Source organism: Procambarus clarkii, chromosome 89 (genome assembly GCF_040958095.1).
Source record: "Procambarus clarkii isolate CNS0578487 chromosome 89, FALCON_Pclarkii_2.0, whole genome shotgun sequence".
NCBI lineage: Eukaryota > Metazoa > Arthropoda > Malacostraca > Decapoda > Cambaridae > Procambarus > Procambarus clarkii.
This window is the reverse complement of record NC_091238.1, coordinates 7,526,069-7,552,345: the sequence shown is the minus strand read 5'-3', so window position 1 is coordinate 7,552,345 and position 26,277 is coordinate 7,526,069. Positions and strand designations below refer to the sequence as shown.

Here is a 26,277-nt window from a genome sequence, read left to right as displayed (position 1 = left end):
CTATTGACATAGCTCGAGTGCATGGGGGGAGTTGTGTAAAACCCTGGTTTGTGCCTCGGGGAGGCTGCAGGATCCAGTAACTTCAGTAGAACTGAACCAGAACTGAAGCACCACCACCAGCAGCCCCTGGCGCTGCTGGTGGTGCTGCAGTGCGCCTGGCGCTGCTGCTACTGGTGCTGCAGTGCGCCTGGCGCTGCTGCTGGTGCTGCAGTGCGCCTGGCGTTGCTGCTGCTGGTGGTGCTGCAGTGCGCCTGGCGCTGTGTGCTTGTCGACAGCAGCGCCATCTATGCAGGTAAACAAAGCTCGTCTGCTACTACGCTGCCTCTGGTGCTCGCCAACTCCCAGCGCGCAATTACTGCTTCATACATCAACTATGAAGCTCTTGTAAGAATGACATCCGTCTTGAATTAAAGAAAATAGAATGATTGATGAGATGTTTGCCAGAATGCCATTGTGGCAGCTGTTAATTCCTTGTGCTGGTTATTGCATCAGGCATTAGTCACCCCCTCGACCAAATACCTTGTATATCAAGTGTAAGTGCTTGTAGCAGTGATGGTCTTCACAGTGGCAATTAGCTTTACCGGCTGTGCTTACCTGTCTGTGCTCGCAGGTGTTGAGCTTCAGCTCTTAGCCCCCTTCATTCAGCCTTCAATCAACTTTGTATGTAGGGTACAGATTCCCAACCAAATGTTTTTTTAGGTGACTGCACTGGTATCATCCTGCAGTTTAAGAACTTTATATATGCTTGAAAACAAAAGAGAACAAATTCAATAAAGTACAATCCCTTAAATTTGACTATAAACAGAAGCATTTAAATAAGATATTCATATATACAATAATTATGACCTATTCTCTTCATCATCCGTGGTATAGTGGTAAGACACTCGCCTGGCGTTCCGCGAGCGCTTTGTCATGGGTTTGTATCCTGGCCGGGGAGGATTTACTGGGTGCAAATCCTTAACTGTAGCCTCTGTTTAACTCAACAGTAAAATGGGTACAGTACTTGGTTGTAAAAACGATTCTTTGTGGGGGTCGTATTCCAGGGACCTGCCCGAAACGCTACGCGTACTAGTGGCTGTACGAGAATATAACAACTCTTGTATATACTGTATCTCCAAAAAAAAAAAAATCATGGAAATAATAATGTAATATCAATTTTCTCAGGTTTTTGCAAGAATCTTTTCATATGTTATTGGAATGTATTTGATACGCTCCTATTATTTTTTGTTTGCTTTCATTCTAAGCACTGGTGCAAGCACTAAGTTTTTTTAGGCACATGTCTGAAGCCTGGCAACTTTTTGAGATATATATACAAGAGTTGTTACATTCTTGTACAGCCACTAGTACGCGTAGCGTTTCGGGCAAGTCCTTAATCCTATGGTCCCTGGAATACGATCCCCTGGCGCGAAGAATCGTTTTTTTCATCCAAGTACACATTTTACTGTTGCGTTAAACAGAGGCTACAGTTAAGGAATTGCGCCCAGTAAATCCTCCCCGGCCAGGATACGAACCCATGACATAGCGCTCGCGGAACGCCAGGCGAGTGTCTTACCACTACGCCACGGAGACTGTTACTGATCTGAAGAGGGGCAACATTACCATTAGCAATACATAATTTGTCTAATCTACAAACTAAAAATTTGTCTAATACATGTAGTAGACAATGTCTTGAATAACTCCCTATTCCACTTCCAAAAAACTCTAGTTAATTTGAATCTCTGGAGGAAACATGCTGGGCTCTGGTCTAAATTAGTGGAACAGACATCTACACAAATCTTGAAACTTACTATTTACACATGGTGGTGTTGATTTAGAGGCGATGACGATCAAGGGATCGGATGCGCTCAATTACATATACTTATTAATGTATGCAAATTGAGACTTTAAAATTATTGCTTTGTAATGTCTTTGAAGGTTAAGGCGGTGGTGAGATGGCTGAGGGTGGGGAGAGCAGTGGTAGTGGGACAGGCGGCACCCTCCCTGACCTTGTAGCACAATGCTATTACCGCTATGGACTTCTTGTTGCCACTCATCCTAAGAAAGTTATTTTACTGGCAATATGCTCCTTCCTTGTTCTCTGGTATGTATTTTTTAAATTTAGAAGCATAATGTATTTTAAAGCAAATTGAAAGAATTTTTATTAAATGCTTGTTTTGTGCATTTGTACTGCACATGTAATTTTTTAATTTGGTAAGGAATAAAAGTTGGCAAGTGGAGTAGAGAATGGGATGGGAAGAAGTGTGTGAGATGGGTTAGGCTATGGTTGACAAAGAAGGAAAAGCTTTGGGAAGGCTGAAGTTGCATTTAATAAACCAGATGAAGCAACCCATCCTCAGGCTATGCTCGTCCATTCAGTAGCCGAGCCCAGAGATACATTCATCAGTGTTAACGAACTGTGTATTCAAAATTGGTGTTTTCTCATGTATAAGTTAATATTATTAGCTATGAGAATTGGTGTATAGTTAGGCCTAATTTAGGTTTGGTTAGATGTTTAAGGTCTATTAGCAGTTATTTGTATTTGTACATGGATGAGTCTTTTACATAGCTGTGATTCGAACAGAGGACGACAGCAGAACACTGCTTGATAAATATTTGCATGTCATCATTAGTGTTTTTCATTCATAAATGGTGTTTAGCAGTAGGATTTATGTGAATTTAGCCTTTCATAACTCGACATTATTGTAAGTCGGGGCAATCGTAAGTCGAGGTGCCACTGTACTAGAATGAAGATGAGTCCAAGTACAAAGCCCCTGTGGAATTCTGCTGGTGACATCTCGCCACTCTGATGTCTCCCTCCCTGGATCCATTACATCCATATAGATGTATTATAGCTATATTTACAGCATTTGTCTAAAAACCAGGTGACAATAACTAAAATCAACATGCAATGATAAACCTCATTACCTCGAGATCTGTATATGTCAATAACTACACTTTATGGATTTATATAACAGTAAAAATTTAGGGGTGAATTAAGTTTTGTTTTGAGTGAGTATTTGGAAATGCACTGCAATGTATTTAAGTGAATTCATAACATTGTTCTTAAGGTTTTGCATCAACGTTCATAGTGTACACGTTTTGCACTTGTTTATACTTGTAAGATGTCTACAATTATAAGATGTAACATGTAAGATGTTTACTCTAACTGGTTATGTCAGAATATATTTTAAAATACAAAAATCTGCTCTCTTCACAGTACACCACTGTGGCACCTACCTCTACCTGGATACCTACCACAAGAATATATAACATCTCTGTTCAACTATAGTGTTCCCCTCCCAGCCCCAGAGGGAGGGATAAGACTGGATCCGTCCCCGACTCCTACTCCGATGTGGTATCAAGGGCCACCACGTGCATATATTCAGCAGGTTAAGATATACCAGAAACTCATATTTTAGGAGTATAAACTTATCTTTACGAGAGAAAATTAATGATTGTTTATTTGTCCATGGTTGGAGGCCAGATGCTTTGGGCTAGTCTCTCCCAACTTTCACACATAACACATGTGGGGTGTTGGAGTGTCAAAGGCCAGTCCAGTGTCCCACTTTAAGAAATATTGGCATCTAACCCAACACTCCTGTGTGATTTTCATGAAATCATGTTTGAAATACAGTATTGGTTGTGTTGTCTATTGACTTATTTAACTTATCTAAATTCTTCTTATATAATTTCTCTCCTACCCCCCCTAACGGGAGGGGGGTGGTGTATGTTCGAAGAGAGGAAGGACGGGAAGAGAGAGGAAGGGAAGGACGGGTGCGGGGTGGGGGGGGGAGCGGAAGGGAAGGACGGGTGCGGGGTGGGGGGGGGAGCGGAAGGGGAAAAGAGAGCCAGGCACATCAGGGTATCCCCCTCTAGTGAAAGACATGGAGCTTAGAACACATGTTTATATTAAATTAATTGTTCAGTGTAAACTTACTGGAACAAAACTTGTTCCAGTAAATTACAGGTTTGTCAAAACAGATTTAGCCTTTTAAAAATACCCATGGCTTAAAGGTGATAACTTAGAGATTCTAAGGCATTTTTTTTTCAGATTGTAGTTAAGAGTGGTGTGGTTCCATGGAAGAAGGGCTTGACAATCAGTGATGGTTACCGTGGCCCACTGTCATCTGTCTTCCACCTCGCTCAGACTATTAGCAACTACCAACTGAGCCATAAGTAAGAGAGAGTAGTCATTTTGCTTTATACTGAGCCTTATTTCTTAATCATGTATTATTTAGCATTAGACTGGAAGTAAATATTGAAAACTGAAAGCCCTTAGTGAGCTTAACAATTTTGAATCACAATACTGTATGGGACAAGTTTACTAAATACTGTAAACTAACATCATGATAATATTGAAGAGGTGGAAATAGTGTTAGATACATAGAGCTCACCATGGATGCAGTTGTTGCCTCACATGTTATCTTGGTTAGAATGATATCAAGATTAGGATTGGATGTGTTTTATTCTACACGATCTCCTCAGACAGATATTCCTCTGCACCTTCTATGTCACCTAACTGCTCCTTGTATGTATGTGCTCGCACTTATTACAATAGCAGTTTTTATAGTGAATTTGCCGTCTGTAACTATATACCCTTGACAAATGGAATTTAACGTGAATAAATCCCACGTTATGGAATGTGGAATAGGAGAAAATAGGCCACACACAACCTACAAATTATGGGTAAAGTTTAAAAAAAATTATGATAAAGAAAGAGATCTAGGGGTGGTTCTAGATAGAGAACTTTCACCTTAGGACTACATAAAGAACAATGTGTAAGGCGCCTATTCTACGCTTTTCAATTTCAGAATTGCTTTTAAATACATGGATGACAAAAATACAAAAAAGATTATTCAAGATCTTTGTGAGACCAAAGCTGGAATATGCAGTGGTTGTATGATGTCCATATCTTAAGAAGCACATCAACCAACTGTAAAAGGTGCAAAGACACGCAACGAAATGGCTCCTGGAACTGAAAAATGAGTTACGAAGAGAGGTTAGAGGCATTAAACATGCCAAAGCAAAGATAAAAGAAAAAAAAAGAAACAATATGATCACTACGTACAAAGTAGTAATATGAAGAGACAAAATTGATAAAGAAGGATTCTTGAAACCTAGAACTTCAAGAAAAATAAGTCATAGATTTAAGCTAACTAAACAAAGCTGTTACCAAAAATTAGAAAATTCACTTTCACAGAGTGGTAGACAGTTGGAAGAAGTTGGTGAGAAGGTGGTGGAGGACAAAATCCTCAGTAGTTTCAAAGCATTATATGATAGTGCTAGGAAAACTGGACACCATGAGCATTGCTCTCATCCTCTAACTACACTTTAAGTAATTACATGGCTTGAAAACTTTCATTTCCATATGGAAATGTTTGACTGTCTAGATCACACTATCACTGGTTTCTTTGTTTCATTATGAACTTCCAACACCGTGGTGGCAGGATGTTTAGTTTCAATGTAAGATTAAATGTAAAGGGAGTTGACTTCAATGGCTATAAGTACACCACAAAGAGAACACAGATTGGGGTTGTAGTGTTAATCTCTTGATCTAGTTGTTGTAGGCTATGAAGAAAACAAGGTTTTGCTTCTTGGAAGCAAGCATTTGTGTGGGGGCGAAGCTAGTCCAGACTGTGCCCTGGGCAGATGGTAGTTAAAGGTGTTGTATTACCTTTTGTATTGGTCTTGACTTTGTTAGCTCAGAGGCAACATGGCACAGGTCTTTGTTTGTCTGAGAATCCTGCATTGCCACTTTCCTCTTCAGGTTTTTGAGTCTGGAAATTTTCGATTGTTTCAGAATTTGTTTGATGGTTACCCATTTTCCAAACATTCTCGGAAAGAATTTTGACCGTTTTGTGACAGGAAACTATTCTCTGCCCCTATAAGGGGACAAGACAGTTTGGCACTTGCTTCTAATTGGGCTGAGATAGTTGTAGAAGTCTGCCACATTGGACATGGCCCTTGGGTGCTATTGGAGCTACTGAGGTGCCTTCCAGGAAGGGGCATTTCATTACACTCGGTACTTTATTTTTTAAATTTACAGAATGTATACTGATTATATTCTTCTCTTTCAGTAATAGTGTTACATTAGGGACAGAATGTCTTCTAATTGAGGGTGTGGTGAAGAAAATACAGTCTGCTGGCCAGGTCCTCCCTCATTACAACTGCTTAATGCTCTCTCCTGCTGACTTGTGGGCCCGTAACCAGTACTCCTTTCTTCAAGACCCTCATGTCTTATTGACTGTAAACTCCCTTATGGTAAGTTTATCTTATACTTATTAATACTGATGTACTTGTATTAAAATGAAATCCACTGCATAAGTAGTAACAAACATAAGTTGTGTGGTTTTATTAATTGCTTCTCAATTGGTGGCATCACTTAACCATCTGTGAGGGCCAAATGATGTGATATCCATACATGTTTGCATCTTCAGATGTGAATAATCAGCTATTTCATGGGCTTCAGCATTGAGTATGACAATTGTATCATATTATATAGCAATGACTAACCTCTGAATCGTCATTTTTAACTGTTTGCTGCAATACACAACTAATGTTGAATGGCGATAAAGTTTTTTTTTGCACTCGTCATAATGTGCATGTTTTGCATAATCCTTCAAATATTTTTTCAACGTCCTGAAAAACTGATCTTGACCTCTACATGTTAAGCAATGATCGTCATAATGTTCATAATATGCAGGCGGACTGAGCATTTATGTCTTGCAGGCAAGCTATGAAGGTCAGACCAATGTAGCAGATATTTTGTTTGGAGTACCGTCCCGTGAAATTGGTTTTAGACGTAGTAGGAATCCTCAGCGAGTGATCACATTTGCTGTGACTTTGGCACTCAAGCAATACAATGAAGAGTAAGTAATTGAAATATGTTTGTTTTACCTTTAACATGTATTTTAAATACACAATGGCTTAGAAAACCACTCATTCTGAATCATGCCCAAGAGGAGCCCTTACCAGGACTCTTAATATGTTCTCCCTTCACCCATGAGAAAGAAGAAAGTAGGAAAGGTTTTTCACTATCAGTGTATGAGTTTTGCATTTTATATCATTTATATATACAGATTTATACTAGTAAGGTCAATGACTTTGAATAATTGAGCGAAGAAGTGTAAATTTTCCTAGGTACTGTATTAAGATTTGTATACATGTTTGTTTGCTAGCATTAAGCAATATACAGTACAGTATATCTGTATCATATTAGCTAGTTTTTTTTTTTTTGTTAACTGCAATAAGACTAGGTATGATTCCTCTTCAATGAAGACTGAATGGAATATAATGTGGGTAAAGTATTCTTGAGGGTTGTAGTTGAAGAGGGCTGGGATAAGTATTTTTTGCTATCTGACAACTCTGAAACAGTAACTAGCACTAGCAATTTACTGGTGGTTACCCCAAATTACCTCTATTGACCTGCTACTTTTATTTTTTACTGTTACTGTATATTAAAAAGAATAAAAATGGAAACAACAATTCTTTAAATAAAACCTTCCAATTAAATCTATACAAGGATGATTATAGGCTCTATCACACTCTTAAGTACATCCACTGAGCTAATGACACTAACAAACTCCAGGATGAATTTCACATTTTCCTGAAGGAAAGTTTTGCAAGGATTAAGTGTCTTAATTGTTGGAGGAAGATTTCTTTAGTCTACCTACCTTAGGGAAAGAGTTCCTAATGGGAATAAGCTATTAAAAAATAGAGATAAGGATGGATGTAGAATTTATGATAAATAAATATAGGTATATGAAGTGGTATTTATTTTTATGTACGTTACTAACATAACTTGAATTTGCAGATTCGTTAGTGGATTGGAGAAAGAGCTGACATCGCGCTTCCCAGTTCACCAACCTGTTCGACCTGGAAGAGAAGAAATTACTCACATCTATTTTCCCTCACGCATGTCTCTCTGGGAATTTCTTCTTATGATTTTCTATTGTGTTTTGTTTGTATCTATCTATTTTTCTATCTTAAAAATGGATATGTTCAAGAGCAAATTTGGCATGGCCATTAGTATTCAAGCAACATTAATAGCCTCACTGTGCATCTCTGTGGGATTCTGTGCATATTTTGGTCTCAGGCCTCTGCAGAGCAAAGGAAAATATGTCTACCCAATTCTAGCAGGTCTTATTGGCTTTGAGAACAGTATGGCTTTAATCAGATCAGTTTTATCAACTCCATCACACTTGGACATCAAAATTCGTATGGCACAGGGCTTAGCAAGAGAAGGATGGACAATAACCAAATATTTTTTGACCACCATTACAATTGTGACTGTATCATTTTTCCTCTTCATTCCACTCGTTCAAGAATTTTGTATATATGGAAGTGTAGTACTCCTGTGTGATCTATATATGCAGCTGATTTTCTTGACTGCTGTACTGTCTATTGACCTCAGACGCTATGAGGACTCTGAAGAACAGAAAAAGCAGTCTTTAGCAAATAGTGGACCATTTTCTGTAAACCCTTTGTTCAGATATCAACATCATAGTCCTAATCCAAATGTCAGAATTCTTGTCAGCAATTCTGAAAGGACTGGAACTTGTGTGCCTAACCTTCACCGCAGAAATGCACCATCTGAATCATCCATTAAATGTAGTGGGCGTGATCGGGTTGCTCACCTGCAAACAGCACCTCAAAACTCAAACATTATGCCAAAAAGACTTCGTGTCGCATATTTTGTTGCAAAAAAGAGAATGTTTCAAAGGATGTTTATGTGTGTTTTTGTTGGCTGGATTGCATTTATGGTTTACAGCTCGGGACTAATTGAACATTTTTCTGAACCTACGAATGATCAGCATAGACCAAGAGACCTACCCTCTGTTATATTCTCCTTGACCAATCGCTCCAGTTATCTGTACCAAGCTGAGGTATCAATACGACCCCCACAGAATATTGATCAAACTCAACCTCCTAAATCATCATCTATGGTGACTCAGCCTACAGCTACGGGTAATACCACTATCTCTAAAGAAGATGGACTAAAACTCCTGAAGCACCGTACACGCTCACTTCTGCGTAAACTGCCACATTCACACTGGCCAACTCTATTCAGTTATTATAACATCAGTGTGACTGGACATTACCTGAGCATTTTACCGCCTATTCTGCTGTCACTGCCAGTTAAACCAGAAGATGCTCTTAATGTACACAACCCCAGTGACCCCAACACAGGTCCCTGGATTGTTGACAACATTCACATGCACGGTAAGGGTATTCATTATTGGTTTCATCTAGATTTCCTGCTTTTTTAATACTGTGAGAGATGAAAAATTACATAAGAGAAATAAAAGCTACCACTACTCCACTAGTATAACCCGTTACAGTACACTACTACTAGCAGCCACTAGTATAATCCATTACAGTACACTACTACTAGCAGCCACCACTAGTATAACCCATTACAGTAGATGCTTCACATTACTCCATTAACAGAAAATTAGTGTGTTTAATACTTGTAGTGATTAACTACATAATTAGCATTTAGAAGATAAAATGCGTTTTGGAAACGATGTACAGAATTTGTATGTTTGTAGAATGGTGAAGATTATTAGATAAAAGCAGAGATATTATCCTTGTACAAGGGCAAGAAAATGGGGAGCCACAATACCATACAAAAATGTCTACACCACTGTTTCAGCAGCCTTTACATAGACAAGGTGATCTGCATATATTGTTACTAACATATTTCATATATTCCCTGTTCATTGTAATTTTGTGTGCATTGTTCATATACAATACATATTACAGTATTTGCTTCCTCATTGGCCCTCCTCATTTGTTTAACCACAAACTAGTTGGTACATACCTTTTCCTCCTTTATCATACACAGCTAAGCATGGGGCCAGATTCACGAAAGCACTTACGAACGTGTACATCTTTCCTCAATCTTTGGTGGCTTTGGTTACATTTATTAAACAGTTTACAAGCATGAAAACTTCCCATTCAACTGTTGTTATTGTTATAAACAGCCTCCTGGTGCTTCGGAGCTCATTAACTGTTTAATAATTGGAAACAAAGCCGCCAAAGATTGAGAAAAGATGTGCAGGTTCGTAAGTGTTTGCGTAAGTGCTTTCGTGACTCCGGCCCCTGGTCACAGCCAGTCAAGTGAGTGAGGGGTCAGACTGCTTGGGATTCAAGGTGGACTTCCAGAGAAAGTTGAGCTACATCCACAACTAAACTTTATCTAGATTCTGAAACCCTCAGACATTTTAGAACTTAGAGCAAGGGGGCAGGGGCAAAAGACCTGGTGAACCCGGTAGTGCTGCTACCTATCAGTGGCCAGTTGTTACTACCATATCTATTGGGTAGATCATTTGCTGAGGTTTGCTGCTTCATTTCCTTACCATGTAAGCTGTGCAGTTGTCTGTTTTGTTTTGCTTTCTTTCTGAGAGTTTGTTTCTTCAATGAGGGATCTCATTGATGATTTGCCACCTGTACCTTTGTGAGGTGGGGGGGGGGGGCAGGTTTTAGCCTCTTGTCTCTTGTAGGCTATTAAGGACTCCTAGGGCTGGTTTGAATTATATTTCTCGGTGCAGTTAGCTACAGGGAGCCACCATTTGGCAACTCTTGAAAGTGGCATGTCATTACACTCAATATTGTTTTTCTTTACACTGCAAAGTTAATTAATAAATTTAATTTTGCCTATAAATCATGGTAAGTCCCTTTTTATCTACTGTATTTTTAACATTATTAAATATTTATATTACAGTAATCATAATTTCTCAATTTCTAGACTCGGATGACTCTGAGGAAACTGATTGGCAAGAGGAGTCAGCTTTTATACCATCCTCATCTGGAGAACTATTACTAACAGCTGTCCTGGTGATTCCGGCTGTTCTGTGTTTGGTGTATGCTATGGTTGCCCTTTATCACTGCGTTTGCTCTCGAAATTATGCTGAATGGAGAGCCTCTTGGTGGGGCAAAGATGGGGCTAAAGATGAAACATCTCAAGTGAGTGATATTATATTTATAATATTATGACCTACAATTTGTAGACCTCTCTCGAACACACTAATTGGGACAGGATCTGTTCGGTTTTACCCAAGAATTTAGTCCACACACAGTTTCACTATTTTAATCACGCTCATCAGTAGAACACATCCTTGGACATGTATACACAACAAAATAATATAAAATCAATGCATTTTAAATATTCTGGAAGGAAAAATACAGGTACAAAAGATAATAATTTAAAGAAAAAAGGTACAAAATTTTATTACTTACCTTAGTGATGATCTGATTCATTTCCACACTCGAAAGGGTGACTTTTACTGAAAAAAATCTTCAAATCTACCTGATTGTACAAAGGTTTCAATATTACAAGTTTTTATTTTCCCAAACTTTTAAATATTATTTTTCATAGTCATGTCATAACTCCTAGCGAACAAAAATTTATCAAACTCAAAATAAAAACCCACCATAGAATTTTGTTTGAAATATGCTTAATGGCTTTCCCAAACACTGATAGAGAATTTGCTTCATCATTTCAGTGTGCAAGATTGGTAGAAATACTAATTTATCAAATTTTACTTTAGATTATTGGAGATGCATTGCCACTAGTTCTTACGGGCCACCCTCACGATGTAGAGTGCATGTGCTCTGATGGAGTGTTGTTGGTATCGTCATGTTTGGCAGGCATTATCCGAGTCTGGGATCCCAGTACAGGAGAGTGTGTAGCCAACATAAACAGACGCAGGTGAGATATTAATTTATCATTGTTTGTGCAATGAAATAATGAAGTTAAGTTTGTCATGTCTATATAATTGCTTGTTAAGTAATACTTCGTAGTAATTCCAGATCATTATATTTTATATGGTAAGCTTATTTTCAGTAGCTCTTGGACCTAAGTGCTGGTACAGCCATGCATTATTGATGCAGCAGGTCTTTGAGGCTCGCCTATGGCTACCAGGAGTCAGGACCAGAATCTGGTTTTCTCTAAGCTGAAGGGAAATTTGGGTATCTATATAAAAGCCCTAGCTTTGTATATCACCACAACTGTGTGCCAAGGTTGCCTTCGTTGTTGGCTTGCAGTTCTCATGCTCACCAGAAATACCTTCTCTATGAGGTTTGGGCTTCTCTAACTCCTGCACTGCGCACCTGTTTCACGTGCACAACATGATGTGCACAAAAAATAAAACAAAATATTTGTTTCTTTCAAATATTGTTAAAATGTGATCACAGGAAACTAAAAAAAATAATTGTATGTAACTTTGGCCATGATGGAGAGAGGAAATATCGCATTGACATCACTGATTCACGATCGCAGGTCACAATTATGGTCTCTAAATCCTGAATGTGAATCTTTAATGTGGGTAGTCCCTTCGGCTCCCCAGAGCTTACCGGGCTGATATGCATGTATTAGACCATGGCATCAGTTGATGGGGTTCTTGTCTACCGGGAGACCACGAGCCAGACTTGGTGGTAGGTTTGTTTGTTTGCAGCCGTCTCCTTTTTTGGCGAAGAATGAGTTGGCTGCTTTCCGGAGGGATCCTTTGAGTCGTTGATGCTTAGTTGGTGAGGCCGGGGGTGCATCATGTGTTGTGTCCCGTTTCAGCTCTTCGCTGTTAACTATGCGCCACGGCTTCTGTGGCCGGGGATATGCTTTAGGTTGATCCGGTTTCCCTTGTTCCCTGTTCCAAGGCTCGGGTCTCCCAGGTCATCCACAGGGTCCACATCCACAGTCATCGTCCAATCTGCCTGTGGTCTATCCTCGTGCTCATGACGTTCGTATGTTTGCTGCTTTGGCTGCCACCTTTGGTAACATGTCTTTGGCTGACATTTAAGCATGGGGATTTTGGAGGTCGAACAGGGTCCTGGCCACGCGTTACTTAATCAACGTTCCTGGCCCTAGTCGGACGTGTGTCACTTTGTGTCCCAAGGTTGCAGCCAGTTGTCTCAACTTTGCGTTGTAATCCTCCTAGGTAAGTCCCTCTTGTCAATTAAGTCAAACAGTCCCTTCTTTGTTTAGGTAGCTCCAGGGAGCCGTAGGGGCTCTCCACAGAAAATCAGTGTTGAATGTAATGAAACTCCATTTTCTGGGTGAGCCCCGGAGGCTACCCGGCACCCTCCCTCTTTCCGGATAGTGGTTTTTCGTGTTCTTTTTGATACTCGGCCTCAGAACTGAATGCTGTAGCGGCCGGCATGACGGTGTTAGTGATTTTTACTCATTTTAGTTTGGGAGCATTGCCTCCCTATTTGGTTTTAGGTAACAATTTTTACCATGTGGGGTTTGTTTTGTTACGTCTAGCTTTCTGGGTGCCAAACCCTGGTCGATGGCAGACATGGAATGCTTACAAACACATGGGGGTTTCCATAGGCCATTGCTCCTCGTGCCTCTGAGAGGGCCAGGTTCTGGCTCGGTCCTCGGTTGGCAAGAACTCCATTGACTGATGCCACGGTCTAATACATACATATCAACCTGGTAAGCTCCAGGGAGTTTTCGGGGCTCACCCAGAAAATGGCGTTTTATTACATTCAATACTGGTTTTTTGCATGTTCATTTTCTAAACAAACATGAGGTCCCGTTGCATGATGTACATAGGCAAGAAACTTCAGCTGTGTGATGTGGCTGTTTGTCTCACTTTGGGAACATCATCAGCAGGATTGCTACCCATAGTTGCTGTGTTAGTTTCCAGGAGAACCCAGCCCTTGCACCCAAGTGGGGTGTCCAGGATTTTTTTCCAAGATGGCATCTGTTTGCTGGAGACCTGATGAAGATGATGTGAGCCCCAAGTTCCTGTGGGAGCTTTAAATCTTACACTAGACCTAAAAGCATCCCTGGTTGCTGTTCACACTACTCATGAAACAACCCTAGTCACAATGTACACGTGAAGGGTTAAGAATTGACTTCTGTTGAGTCATCATGCTTCTGTGTAACACACATATTCTCCACTTCAAAGCCTATTGATGGTGAGTGTGGCAGTTAGGTTTGTGCTGTGTTGTGACTGTGCTGGCCTTGCTCCATGTGAGTTGGGGCTTTTGTTCAGCTTGGGTTTCCTAAGTGAGTGTTCCTGTTTGTAGCTGGGAACGCCTTCCATTGTCTAGTGCTTGCAATCAGGGTTTGGGGTTTATTCATCCAAGATGTTTCCCCATGTAATTACCTAAGTATAGTTACAGGATGAGAGCTTCACTCGTAGTTTCCTGTCTTCCCAGTGCTCTGTGTCGTATGACGCTTTGAAACTACTGACAGTTTTGGCATCCACTACAACCTCACCTGTTCCAACATTCTACCACTCTGTTTGCAAGAAAGAATTTTCTAATACAGTATTTCTTTTGGCACTGCTGTTTCCTTAGCTTGAATCTATGACCTCTTGTTCTTGAAGTTGCAGGTTTGAAGAATTCTCTTTGTCAATTTTGTTTATTCCTATGTACGTGCATGCATATTATTGAATATGATAGGACCATCTTGCTTGGAAAGGAAGTTGAAAAATTAACTCTCCAAAAGTTCATTTGGCACCTGTACTGAGTCTGGTGTGTTTTGCTATGTACAGCTTAGCTTCTTTGGAGGCAGAGGGGGAACTGTATACAAAGATCAATACAACAATGTATAATTCATGCAGGTGCATTGAAAGGTGAGGAGGTTACCTTGTCAAATTTACAAATTGAGCAGGTCCTGCATTTTCTGAATATAAGAAACAACAAAATAAGCAGTTTGAATGAGTTAAATAAGTTCACTGAAAAATATGCAAGCTTGCTAGCTGTATTTGATGTATAAATAATGCCAGTCTCTTCTGAAACTTTTTTTGACTGGTAGAGTTTGCATCATAAAACACAAATTGTACATGATTGGTTGATTAAATATTCAGATAAATATCCAAATGTGTAGTGACTATTTCTGGCTTGAAATCAGCCATGGTATGAAAGGCAGCTGAGCTAAATATATCCAAATTATTACATCTGGAGCTGGTCTTGCTGTGAAGGAGCAAAATCTATTTCAGGGGCAATATATGTTCAAAGTGCAATTGTATTTAATCTGGTCTTTTTGTATTGTAAATGCCCAGGTATACCTAATTAATTACCCCCCCCCAGGTGAGATTGAACCTCTTCTCGTGACATGTTGATAAATTTTAAACATTTCAGTTCAGGTACCTTAAATAAAGATAAAATGTTCTTTGTTTTACTTGAGAACAAACAAAACTGACCGGTCATCTTAATACTAAATGTAGCTTTCAGTTGTGACATTTTTTTACTTTTAGAATTAATGCAAAATGTTAGATGAAGTTACATTTAGTCATGAGGTATTATAGTACAGTAATTAAGTTAAACAAAAAATGTATTCCAGTAGTAAACAGGTATTGGAATATGTCTTTTTATTTAGCTCACAGAAGAAAACTTTATTTCTGTATCTAAACAGCATGCCACTGAATGAAGCACTAACCTTAAGATAACTGGTTGGTTGCTATATATTCAGTCTTATAAGCATTGGAAATTTGTTTATATAAATGAAAAATGCCAATAATTTTTTCCACCTGCTACCAGCCACAAGAAACCCGAGTTTCGTATGGGGTCACCAGACCTTGGAGACGACTTTCACTCTGACTATGAATCTGGGTCTCCAAGATCACAGGCAGGAGACTATAGCTTCTTCAGAAAAAATGCAAGGTAAAGTATTAGTGAAATTAAAAATTTCAATACAAACTATTTAAATTTTTCATCAGATCTCTGGTTATTTATTTTGATTTAACAAGTAATGATTAAATATTTTTTTAATTTTTATCTGTTATTATCATTACTACCCCATTTCATTGGGTGGGACGGTGGAAATAATAGAATAATTAGGGGAAAGTAAATTAATGATATACAAATTGAACATCTCGACTATTTGCCATATCTTCCAATATCACACAGAACCAGTACTGTCACACCCCTAGCAGTACATCCCTAATAGATGTACATTCCCTCACCTCTTCATACAACCAACTGTAAAGGGCATCCCACAAATTGTCATATTAAAACAGTGTGACAAGTAATATAAATGCTCCTATCTGATCACCCTAAGCTAGTACCCAAACCAGGACCAGGGTCTACCCAGGTCACTGCTCTCATGCCAGACTCATCGACTTACGTCCCATAATGACCTTTTTATGGGTTCGTTATAATGACTCCTAATTGTGCTTGTGGGATTATATAGGCAGTTTTTAAGAATAGAATGTTTTCAGTTTTTGTTGGGAAAGAGTTGATATAAACAGTTGAAATTTGTTTCAAAAGATTTAGTGCCACAGGTGAAAGTTATACTTATTGTTTATTGTAATACCCTGTACAATTGATGCAATTTTGAGTTCTTTATTACTGTATAAATATTTGGCTGTCATGTTGAAACATTACAGTGGTGCATATTATGATTATGACAAATTCATGCAATAAAAAATGTATCACAAAAATTGTTTTAGTAATGTTTTCCTGAACTATTTTGTAATTTGACTATACTATACAGGTATCTCATCTTATCATTACAGTGGTTTATGGCTGGACGAAGATGAGAAGGATGACAGTGATTGTGAGATTGTGGACCCATTAGACTCTGCAAAAATACAGCAAGATAGTTCATCAGGAAACCTCTTTCATACGTTTCCAGATCTTAGTCCTGCCATTGATCTTCATTTTTATAGTCGATCAGCAGATTCTCGCAACAGTGGCTGCTTTAGTCGTTTTGATAAGTATTATGAGGAGCACAAAAAAATGCTTGAAGATGATGAAAAGTATAGACAGAGACGGGGGAGAAAAATTTCTGATTGCAATGAATATCCTTCATCTGCAAACATAACTAAAAATATGATAAGATCTCCATCTTATACAGAGACTTTATCAGGTTATAACCCCAAAAAGCATTATAGAAACCTTAGTGCCGGGAGCATTCCAGTTGGTGCTCTCTTTGGACACAATGGTGGTGGTGGTAAAGGATCTATAGAAGGAGAGGGAGACAGTACAATGGATGAGGAATTGTCTCCAATTTGGTGCCTTGAGTGTCAGGATGCACTAGTAATAGTAGGATGTGGTTCAGGCCGGATAGAGGTATGGGATCTCTATAATAACGTTCTGAAGGTAAGTAATTATTTAAATGTACTGTACTCTTACATTAGCTAGCATAATTTTTGTGTTTTTATGAGCAATGTCCCCTCAGTAGGTCACTACCATAGTCAGAGTCCATCCAGGACTCATTCACCAAACCATAATCCACCTGTACCCCACTGTGACAAATTTTTAGATAGTCTTTCCATATAGTTGGGAATGACAGTGTGTCACTCCTCGGCTAATGCACGAATAATGTGGCCTGTGTGACCTGAAAACACAATTATGAATGAGAGAATCTAGTGACCGAGACAAAAAGCAAATACTGCACAGCCATGAAAAATCTGCAAAGGCATGACATTGAGTGAAACAGTATGGGATGCTACCCACACAGGGAATTTTACAACAGATTGTTTCAGGTGCACAGCACAACCACACACACTGCATGGTACAGAGCCAAGTACAGTACTGTAGTCATAAATGTAGTAAGGAGCTCACAGAAGAAAACCTTAGCTGGGGCGGAACTATACTGGAATAATAAAATAACTGACAAGTGAAGTAAAATTAATAATGCTTACACAAGCAGATGCTTACGTCTGAAGAACTGACAAGAACCATGAATGTAATGGGAAACTTATAAGATGTATTACAACAGCTGAAATCATTACATGACTGGGTACGGAGAAGAAACATCTGGTAATTATGTAAAAGTAGAAAGACAAAGCTATCCCCAAAGTGCTATACCATCAGTAACAAATTTAGGATGTCATGCAATAGCCAAATCCACAGGCAGGTCACCAGGACCCTTTGCTTGCATCAGTGCACATAGAGCCAGGAATAAACAAAGCCAACCACACCTTAATAAATGGGTGAGAAAGCAATTGAATGCATCCTGTGCACAACAGAAACACACCACAAGGCGCACATCTAAGTGTGGCAAATGCATGGAGAATTTTGTTAATTGTTTTGAAGAATCCGATACATGGTGGCTCAGAGCTTTGAGGGAACAGTGTGTTATTATTTATTTATTTATTTATTTATTTATTTATTTATTTATTTATTTATTATTATTATTATGTTTAGAACTTGAAAAACAATCCATCCACAGTGCAAAGTGCCTAGGAACTGCAAATTTAGTGGAGAATTCGAGTGAAGGTTCCCACTGCTGAATGGCATAGACTGACCAGGAACGGGAAAAAACCCAATGGTCAGCATTTCATAAAAAAAAAGGAAATGGCTTGCCTGCATACATGCGAGAAGTTTTTACAAATGTGACATAAGCCCACTACTCGAAGTCCTTAAGCATAGGACTAGTCATTTAACAATAAATATGGGTCCCCCTCTACCCAGATGACTAGCAGCTGAGGCAATGTCAAAATAAAATGTGTGGAGGGTTTGGCTGGAGCAGTATATTATGGTGCTTTGAATGTTCAGTGTATTATGTTGTGCATGCTGCCTTTACATTGTTAGTAAGCACTCTTCTATGTATATTCTTGGATTGGATTCAATATTCTCTCTAGAACCAGCATGACTCAACAGGGACAGTTTGAAATGTTCCTCGCCACACTGGTGTGATGTGTCGACCTAACAGATTTATCTGGATGAATGTTTATTGTGTTATTGCAAAGCAACATTTTACTTACTTGCTTCCAGCAGAGAAAGCAAAACATACAACTGTATTGTACATAAGGGCATAACTGGCTGACCTCACGCAGTGTTCAAAAGAGAAGTTGACATGTGCCTTCAAAAGATATCTGATCAGCCAGGCTGTGAGTAGCTGCATCGAACAGCCTGGATGATAAGACCAGCAACCAGTTCTTATTGCAGAGACATTGATCCTCGAAATCATCAACAGGTAGTCAACATCATCTTTGCTATGCTGTGCATACATTCTTATATCCTTACTATACTGAGAGTAAGAGGGGTGCATTTTGAATTACAGTGGAACCTCAGTTTATGAATGCCCCGGATTACAAATTTTTCAGTATACAAAGTCAATTTCTTTGTAAAATGACTCGGGTGTACGAAGTTTGCCTCAGGTTACGAGGTTAATACATGTTTGGGTCGAGCACGTAGCTGGGTGCAGGGCAAGGCACGCTCAGTTTACCAGTGTATCCCGCCTAGTGATGACCGTGCTTGAATTCTTTGTGAAGAATTTAATTGTTTTTCTGCTTTTTTGGTTTCTGAACATAAAAGTTTTTATTATATATCAATCATGCCATGGGTCCCAAGAAAGTCAGTGGTAAAGTTCATGCTAAGAATATAAGTGTTAGTAGAGGTAGTAGAGGATGTCCCTTCCTCATTAAGAAAATGTGTTCAGTATGGAAAGAACTGCAAAGTTTTGCTGAAAAAACTCTCCCAGTTAAAGCTGTAGCAGGCCATTGCATTAACCTTTTTAATGGCAATGTGATGTCTCACTACAGACAAGTGAAAACGTAGAGAAAAACAAGTGTCTTTAGACATAGTCTTAGTAAGACAAGCAAGCACTGAGCTACAACCAGGTCCTGTTGGAATGACTGCAAAATCTAGGAGAGAGAGAGTACCCCAGAAATGTCATCACTGCTTAAATGTTATAATGGAAGGGGACTCCCCTTCCAAACACTAACACCTCTCCTCCTTTCCCCCTCCTCACCGTCTTCCATATGCCAACAGGAGTCCTCAGTAAAGGTAAGGTATGGTAAAAGGTATGAGTAGTATTCTGTATAAAATGTATTTTTAAGTTAATATTTTTAGGTGTGTGGAACGAATTACAGTAATTCAGTTTACAGTACATTATTTCCTATGGGAAAATTTATTTAGGTTTACGAATTTTTGGTGTATGAACCGTCTCTTGGAATGAATCAAACTCGTAAACCAAGGTGCCTCTGTACTGTTCTGTAGTTTCTTTAAAAAAGGAATTCTGTAATTTTTGTAAATTCAGTGTATGATAAAAAAATTATAATTATTACAGTACAGTAATAAATATTTTATTTTTCAGTGTATATATGATGAAGGTGTCAAAGCAGGAGTAACTTCAATGCGTATATCAGGAAACCGTCTCATGATTGCCAGACTAAATGGTGCTGTAGACATGCTGCGGATTGAGCAAGCTAGTTCTTGTCTGCAAACTTCTGATGCATATCAAACATTTAAACCAGGTAATAAGACAATATACAGGTTTTGCTATTCATATCCATTTTTTTTTCTCTGGGGGTATGTGTTTAGGTGTGGATGAAGGGGTGTTGGTATGGGATAGTGTGTGAACGTAGGGATTTTGGCATGGGATAGTGTGTGGATGTTGGCATGGGATAGTGTGTGGATGTTGGCATGAGATATTGTTTGGGTATAGGGACTTTGTATGCAATGTTGCCTGGATGTATGGATGTTGGTATGGGATATTGTGTGGATGAATGGGTGTTGATAAGGGTAATTATATGAAAGGTGTGTTAGTAAGGGATTGTGTGTTGGTATAGGTTTGAGTGTTGGGCAACAGCATTTTGAAGGTTTTGGTATTCTTTATATTTATTCTTACCATTAGCCTAGTAGATTAAAGTGAAGATTTAATTGAAGGTATTGCCAATTGGAAGCCAGCCTGTATCTTCAAGAGCCTTGCAAAAATGTTAAATTGGTGTCTTGATTCAAAGTTTCTCTCTCAAAGTGAAGGCTGTCTGAGAGAGCCTTTTATTATTTACCAGTTAAAACATTTTAGGAAAGTCCATTATAAGAAACTTAAATTGTAGTTTTTGATGAATAGACTCGTAGCACACATCTTCTAAAAAATTTATTAGGTTAACAACTATCCAGCAGATATCTTTGTCATCGAAGGACTGGAAAATAACCGTTAAATATTACAGTACTATACTTAATGTTTCAGGTCACAGTCGAGGCAATAGTAGAGACTATAGTAATACTGGGTGGACATTTGGGTATGATGAGCCCATAAGACTATTGAGATACGCTGGAGTGCGTGCCCATCAGCAGCCCATCACGGTCATGACTTGTGATCATGTGCGACTCATTACTGGTGCACATGATCACACACTTAAGGTTTGTCATCCTTTCATTTTATATTTTACATTTCATTTTCTACCTTCTGAATTTACGATTTCTTGAAGTATCACTATATGTTTTTGTGTTGCCCTCTGTTGTCTCCTCTGTGCATTGGCTGTGGTGCCACAGAGACATCCACTGAACTACCAAGCGTCTTAGACTTGTGCGAGCCTACCAAAAACCAGGACCAGAATCTAGTATGGTCACAGAGGCTAGAGAAGCACGGGAATCTGAGATCAACCTTAAAACCAAGTAAAAGTGTCCAAAAATTATATATACAAGGCAAAACAAACTACATATCTTTAGTAGAGAGAGAATAGATGTAAACAAGGAGCATGGTAGTTTGCCCAGTGTCATCAAACCAGGCGCTAGTATTCAAGCATTGTTTCTCAGATTTAAGTGAAAATTTAGTCTTACTCATCATCTTGTGTGTGTATCATGGGCATGTCTTCATCTTATTGACCAACTCAACATCATACTAAATATATTCCAGGATGGCTTAATCATCCCTAAATGAAGATCTCTCTTGTCTGTGCAAAGACAAAATGTGAAGGGATGATTTAACTAGGGAAGTCTATATAAGATATTGATGATAAAATACAAATATATACTATTAAAAAAAATGGAACGTGTAAAATACATATTTTCGGCTTCTTGTAAAATATTACTGTGGCTAAGTCCAATCACTGCAGTATTTAGAAATCCACTTCTTATAAATAAAAGTAGGTATGAAATGTGAATACTTTAAAGCTTAATTTTTTAATTGATATTTACTGAACAGGTATTCAGCATGACTGATGGTAGAGCTCTCTTCACTCTACATGGGCACTGTGGCCCCATTACATCAGTATTTGTAGATGGGAGTTTAGGTGCCTTAGGTAGCGAAGGAGATGTGACTGTGGACCTCGGGGTCGGTGCCATCATTGGCAGTGGATCTCAGGATGGTATGCTGTGTGTATGGGAAGTTGTTACTGGTGCCTGTGTTTATAGGTAAGTTTATAAATCATATTTTACTTATTGCTTTTACTAATATAAGTGTCATTCCTTTATAAAATATCCCTTTTTATGGAAAGTTCTGTTAAAAAGCTGAAAGAAAGTTAAACAAAAGATTTACCTCTATGGGAAAAAGGTGGTTTTATTCCAGAGTCTAACGATTTAATTTTCCCACTTTTTACCACTTTAAAAAACACCTATTTTAACATTAATATTCAGTTCTCCTTCCATTTTCAGCACACATTCAACACAAATGCAGAATGCTTTAGATATGCATTGATGTATGAGTATATGGCAACCAAGAAAGTTCTTAAAATGTATAAATGTAGCATGTGTGGGAGCCCGACACACTGCCATGAATGTAGTAAACTTGAGGATTAGCATGGATTACAGTATGTTCAATATGCTGTGTTAATCTGTGCTCATCCCACTTCCAAAATTCACCTGTTCACCTTGAAACTTTGTGTGTAATTCATTTCTTACATGCATACCACCAAATTCACTTACTCCAAATTGAGGGTTTGCTGTAGTTTTTTTTTTTTAAACTTTAGCTTCTCTTAACCCTCTTAACTGGCTCCTGTAGCTCTCAAGCAATATGTGATGGTGTGCCTGTTGCCTGTGGGAGATTTAATGTGCCCTGTAATATTCAGAAATCCTGAAGATTGTGTGTGAATGTTGTTCAACACTAGACACCTCTTGCAATTGTATCCCACATTGGAAAAAAATCCTGAAAGCCTTGGTTTCCTTTCTATAAAGTACAGTAGTAGAGAAATTGGCACCATTTCAGGTGCATCACTGTCCACTTACTGACGCCCATGCTAGAAACTATTGATGCCATGTAAAATTTCAGGGACTTTTATGAACCTGGATGATATTAATGATGAGAAATCTATTACACATAGTTAACATGAAATTAATTTTCAGAATTGCATGTTTTCAACATTTCTTCCCCCTTTCTACAGTCAAACTAAAATAAGAATTTTTTTCACCCACCTCCAGAAATAAAGGCTTTATGATACAGAAAGGAAACATCTGTTTTGCCTAGCAGAAAATTGACCTAAATTATAGTACACAGTTAGGGGGTTAATTAAAAGATAAATAATTTAAAGCTACAGTAATACTTTCACTGGGCCTATACTTGTAAAGTATAGATATGTCTTTGATAATGAAGAAGATTTCTACCTGATGGAAACTGTGCTCATTCATTCATTATTGAGAGAGAATTTATATACTGTAGTAAAAATAACACATGAAATTGGTGTGAACATTTTGTAAATAGCCACTTAACTGTAAAAATTTGAGAATTGTGTTTCAGTATAATGATACATAATGACGTTGAATTCTTGATGAAAGTGAAATGTTCAGTTAATTGTTTTTTACAACAGTGTACAAGCCCATGATGGAGTCATAACCACACTCACTTGCACAACAAGCTACATCTTGTCCCTGGGTGGAGATGACAAACTTTGTGTTTGGGAAAGATTTCAAGGACACCTCCTTAATACTTTGCAAATGGTTAGTATTTCAGATTTTTTTTTAATTTAAACAAATCCGCCTGGAGATTTTCTTTTATCTAAAAACTCGCACTGCAGCTTCTTAGTTCTTGTATGCATTTTGCTAATCTAAGAATTTATCACTATACTGTCAACTTTTTTTCTATTCCACGGCCCATCTTGTGGAGTTGTTTTCCTCAACACATTTAATTTCCAGTGTTTCATGAATCATCGGTGGAGTTTTATTTTAAACTTATTTTCTGAACTATGCCACTTTTTTTTTTTTTATCAAGTATTGCTTGAACAAAGTTCTTGTGTTAAGGGATATACAGTACTTTATGCAGTCATTCAGGTCTGGATTGAGAATTTTCCAGTCTTTCCCACCATGTTATGGCCAGATGGGAGTATTTTTAGAGTTTGTGGAAAGGAAGGTGAAGGGGGGAGATAAAGAGGAGGAGGAAAGAGAGAAAAAAAGCCTAACTACATCTCGAAATGGAAACTTGTATTGGCTCTGGCTGGAGTCCACCATGTCCTTGGAGTGGAATATTGCTCAAGGGTGACCAGGTGTCCAGTTCAGAAAGCAGCATTATTTTCCTATAGCCAGTGTCAAAAATATGCAACTTTGAAGTACATTTTAAATTATGTAATGAATTAAAAAAAATTATTATCTTTCAGACCCAGATGTACTGCAGTAGTATGGTCATGCTCACAAATAAACTACTTATTACTAGCAGACAGGTAAGTTAATTTAAAGGCATAGTTGAACATTCTTTTAACAATTACTTTTTATATTTCAAATGTATAGTACAATAAGTCAGCAGCAACCATGAAGAGCATTGTCATTTACGATGTGCCACAGGTATGTGTGTTCGCGAAGAATCTGTTTCAGTATTTGGGTTCCACCTCTTTGCTGTCACACTAACACTTGAAAGACAGTCATACTTGACTTATGAAGCTGCTTCTCCAACCCAAGTACAGTATAGGAGACTATTGGTGTTCTAAGATACTGCTGTACCAAAGAGTAAGAGTTCCTTATTGACTTAAGTAGAACCAAGTATAGTATGTTTTGTGGCCAAACCATACTAATGCTCTTGTATATGACCTTTAAATATTTAAACTGCCTAAATTATAAGAGCTCTGTTTTAAATTAAAAAAAAAGTGTTTTAAAAACAAATTGCATTTTGTCACAACTTTGTAATTATAATTTTCTTTAATCCATATTTATTACAGGGTTCATTAACAGTGTGGGACATCACTTCAGGAGTTCCAGTACGTGTAGTACGTTTGGGAGACCGTGATGATTCTGTATTTATTCGTCACATGATGCCTGTTGCAGACACAATCGTCTGTGATTATGGAAACCAACTCAGAGTTGTAAAATTGCCAGTGGCAGAAAAACTGGACTGATGTAAGGGGATTAAATAATAATATTTTGATATGTATATAAAGCAGTACCTTCACTTATGAAATCAATAAAAGGTTTCCTAGTATTTTTAATACATAAATCACTTCATGATTAGTATTCAGTATTAACATAAAGCCATTATTTACTGGTACAATATGAAAAAGTTTGTCATGTTTCATGAAATGAAACACTGTAATATGTATATACAGACTTTCCTACAAATATTTTGTAGTTTTTTAAATTGTATAATGAAATCATCAGTAGTGAATTTGGAGCATGACACAAATTTATAAGTTTCTTAATTTCTTAAAAGTAGTAATTTAAAATAAAGCCACTTTCGTATTTAAACACATTATGGTCAAACATGTTTCTGATTGATATGGTGTAGAATTGATTATATGGCTGTTCTGTTTCTATCAGACCTTTTAGAAAACAATATAGCCATGTTACCTGAACCAAAGTTTTGTACCAAGTTCATTGCTTCTTTGCTCATTCATTAGCTTTTATGCACATGTATTTAAAAGATGCCTTATCATCCTTTCCACCTGTATATTTTCATCAAACACAATGCAAACTTGCTATTTAGCAAATAGTTAAGTAACTACAATTCTTAAAAGGTTTATTGTTTTATGTTTTGATGTGATTGTGCAGCCCGTTCTCTCGAGCATTCCCAGCGTCACTAAACTGATGTACTAAATTGCCCAAACCTAACAAGACTCACAAATAGAAAACAGGACAACATGCCAATTTTGCAAGGGACTATGATTTTCAGTACATCAGTTTTTGGTCTTGGGGGATTTATATGTCAAACTGTGTTGTACTATTTGAGAGGACGAGTTGGATTGTGAGCATGTATTGTGCTAGTTGTACAGCACCCATGAGTACTCTATTTTGGGAGTAGCATTGCCTGGTGTTGTAGATTTGTAAATTTGCGAGCCTAACTTTTAACCATTCTCATGGTGTAGTTGACAAAGGAACCTCACTTGTACAGAGAAAAATTTTGTGCTGTATAATTTACACTATGAACATTTTTTATATGACTGCCTACTTGCTGAAGTGGGGAGTATTTAAATAGCAATGCAATTTAAAAATGTTGATACCCAATGGCTGTGAAAGTGTTTTCTGTACAAGTTGCCAATGTATTTTGTAAACAAAATTGTAAATGATTATAATAGAAAAAATGCATTTCATCTTGTTCACACCAAATTGTTCTCTTTTCCTATATTTTGAAGTATGTGAGAAACAATGCAAACTTAAAATAGTTTTTATATACGAGTATGATTACCCTTTTTCTTATGGTAAATTGTTTATATAAGATTGTAATGTACTATACACTCGTCTCATATTTAGACG

The 26,277-nt window shown here is 38.0% G+C and overlaps 1 protein-coding gene across 3 annotated transcripts; it reads left to right on the top strand.

The window, feature by feature from the left end:
- Nucleotides 1-151: 151 nt before the first annotated feature.
- Nucleotides 152-26,192, top strand: LOC138359141 (sterol regulatory element-binding protein cleavage-activating protein-like). 3 transcript variants are annotated; one of them, XM_069317897.1, is made up of 17 exons: nt 152-292; nt 1,915-2,080; nt 3,197-3,368; nt 4,031-4,155; nt 6,057-6,240; nt 6,709-6,848; nt 7,793-9,201; nt 10,730-10,947; nt 11,532-11,692; nt 15,475-15,597; nt 16,452-17,037; nt 19,982-20,141; nt 20,858-21,030; nt 21,815-22,023; nt 23,412-23,541; nt 24,195-24,257; nt 24,750-26,192. In XM_069317897.1, exons 2-17 carry the CDS (start codon nt 1,932-1,934, stop codon nt 24,924-24,926), a joined length of 4,179 nt encoding a protein of 1,392 aa, XP_069173998.1. In that variant the 5' UTR covers nt 152-292; nt 1,915-1,931; the 3' UTR covers nt 24,927-26,192. The 3 variants fall into 3 exon arrangements, with proteins under 3 accessions (XP_069173998.1, XP_069173996.1, XP_069173997.1); XM_069317895.1 differs by having other exon boundaries at nt 231-384; XM_069317896.1 differs by lacking the exon at nt 152-292 and adding an exon at nt 391-533.
- The last annotated feature ends 85 nt before the right edge of the window (nt 26,193-26,277 follow it).

What these genes read in the sequence shown, in the direction of transcription:
- LOC138359141 (XM_069317897.1), top strand. Translation starts at nt 1,932, where the DNA reads ATGGCTGAGGGTGGGGAGAGCAGTGGTAGTGGGACAGGCGGCACCCTC. An exon ending in GCCAACATAAACAGACGCAG is followed by an intron (nt 11,693 to 15,474) that starts GTGAGATATTAA and finishes ACCTGCTACCAG; the next exon opens with CCACAAGAAACCCGAGTTTC. An exon ending in CACATGATCACACACTTAAG is followed by an intron (nt 21,031 to 21,814) that starts GTTTGTCATCCT and finishes TTTACTGAACAG; the next exon opens with GTATTCAGCATGACTGATGG.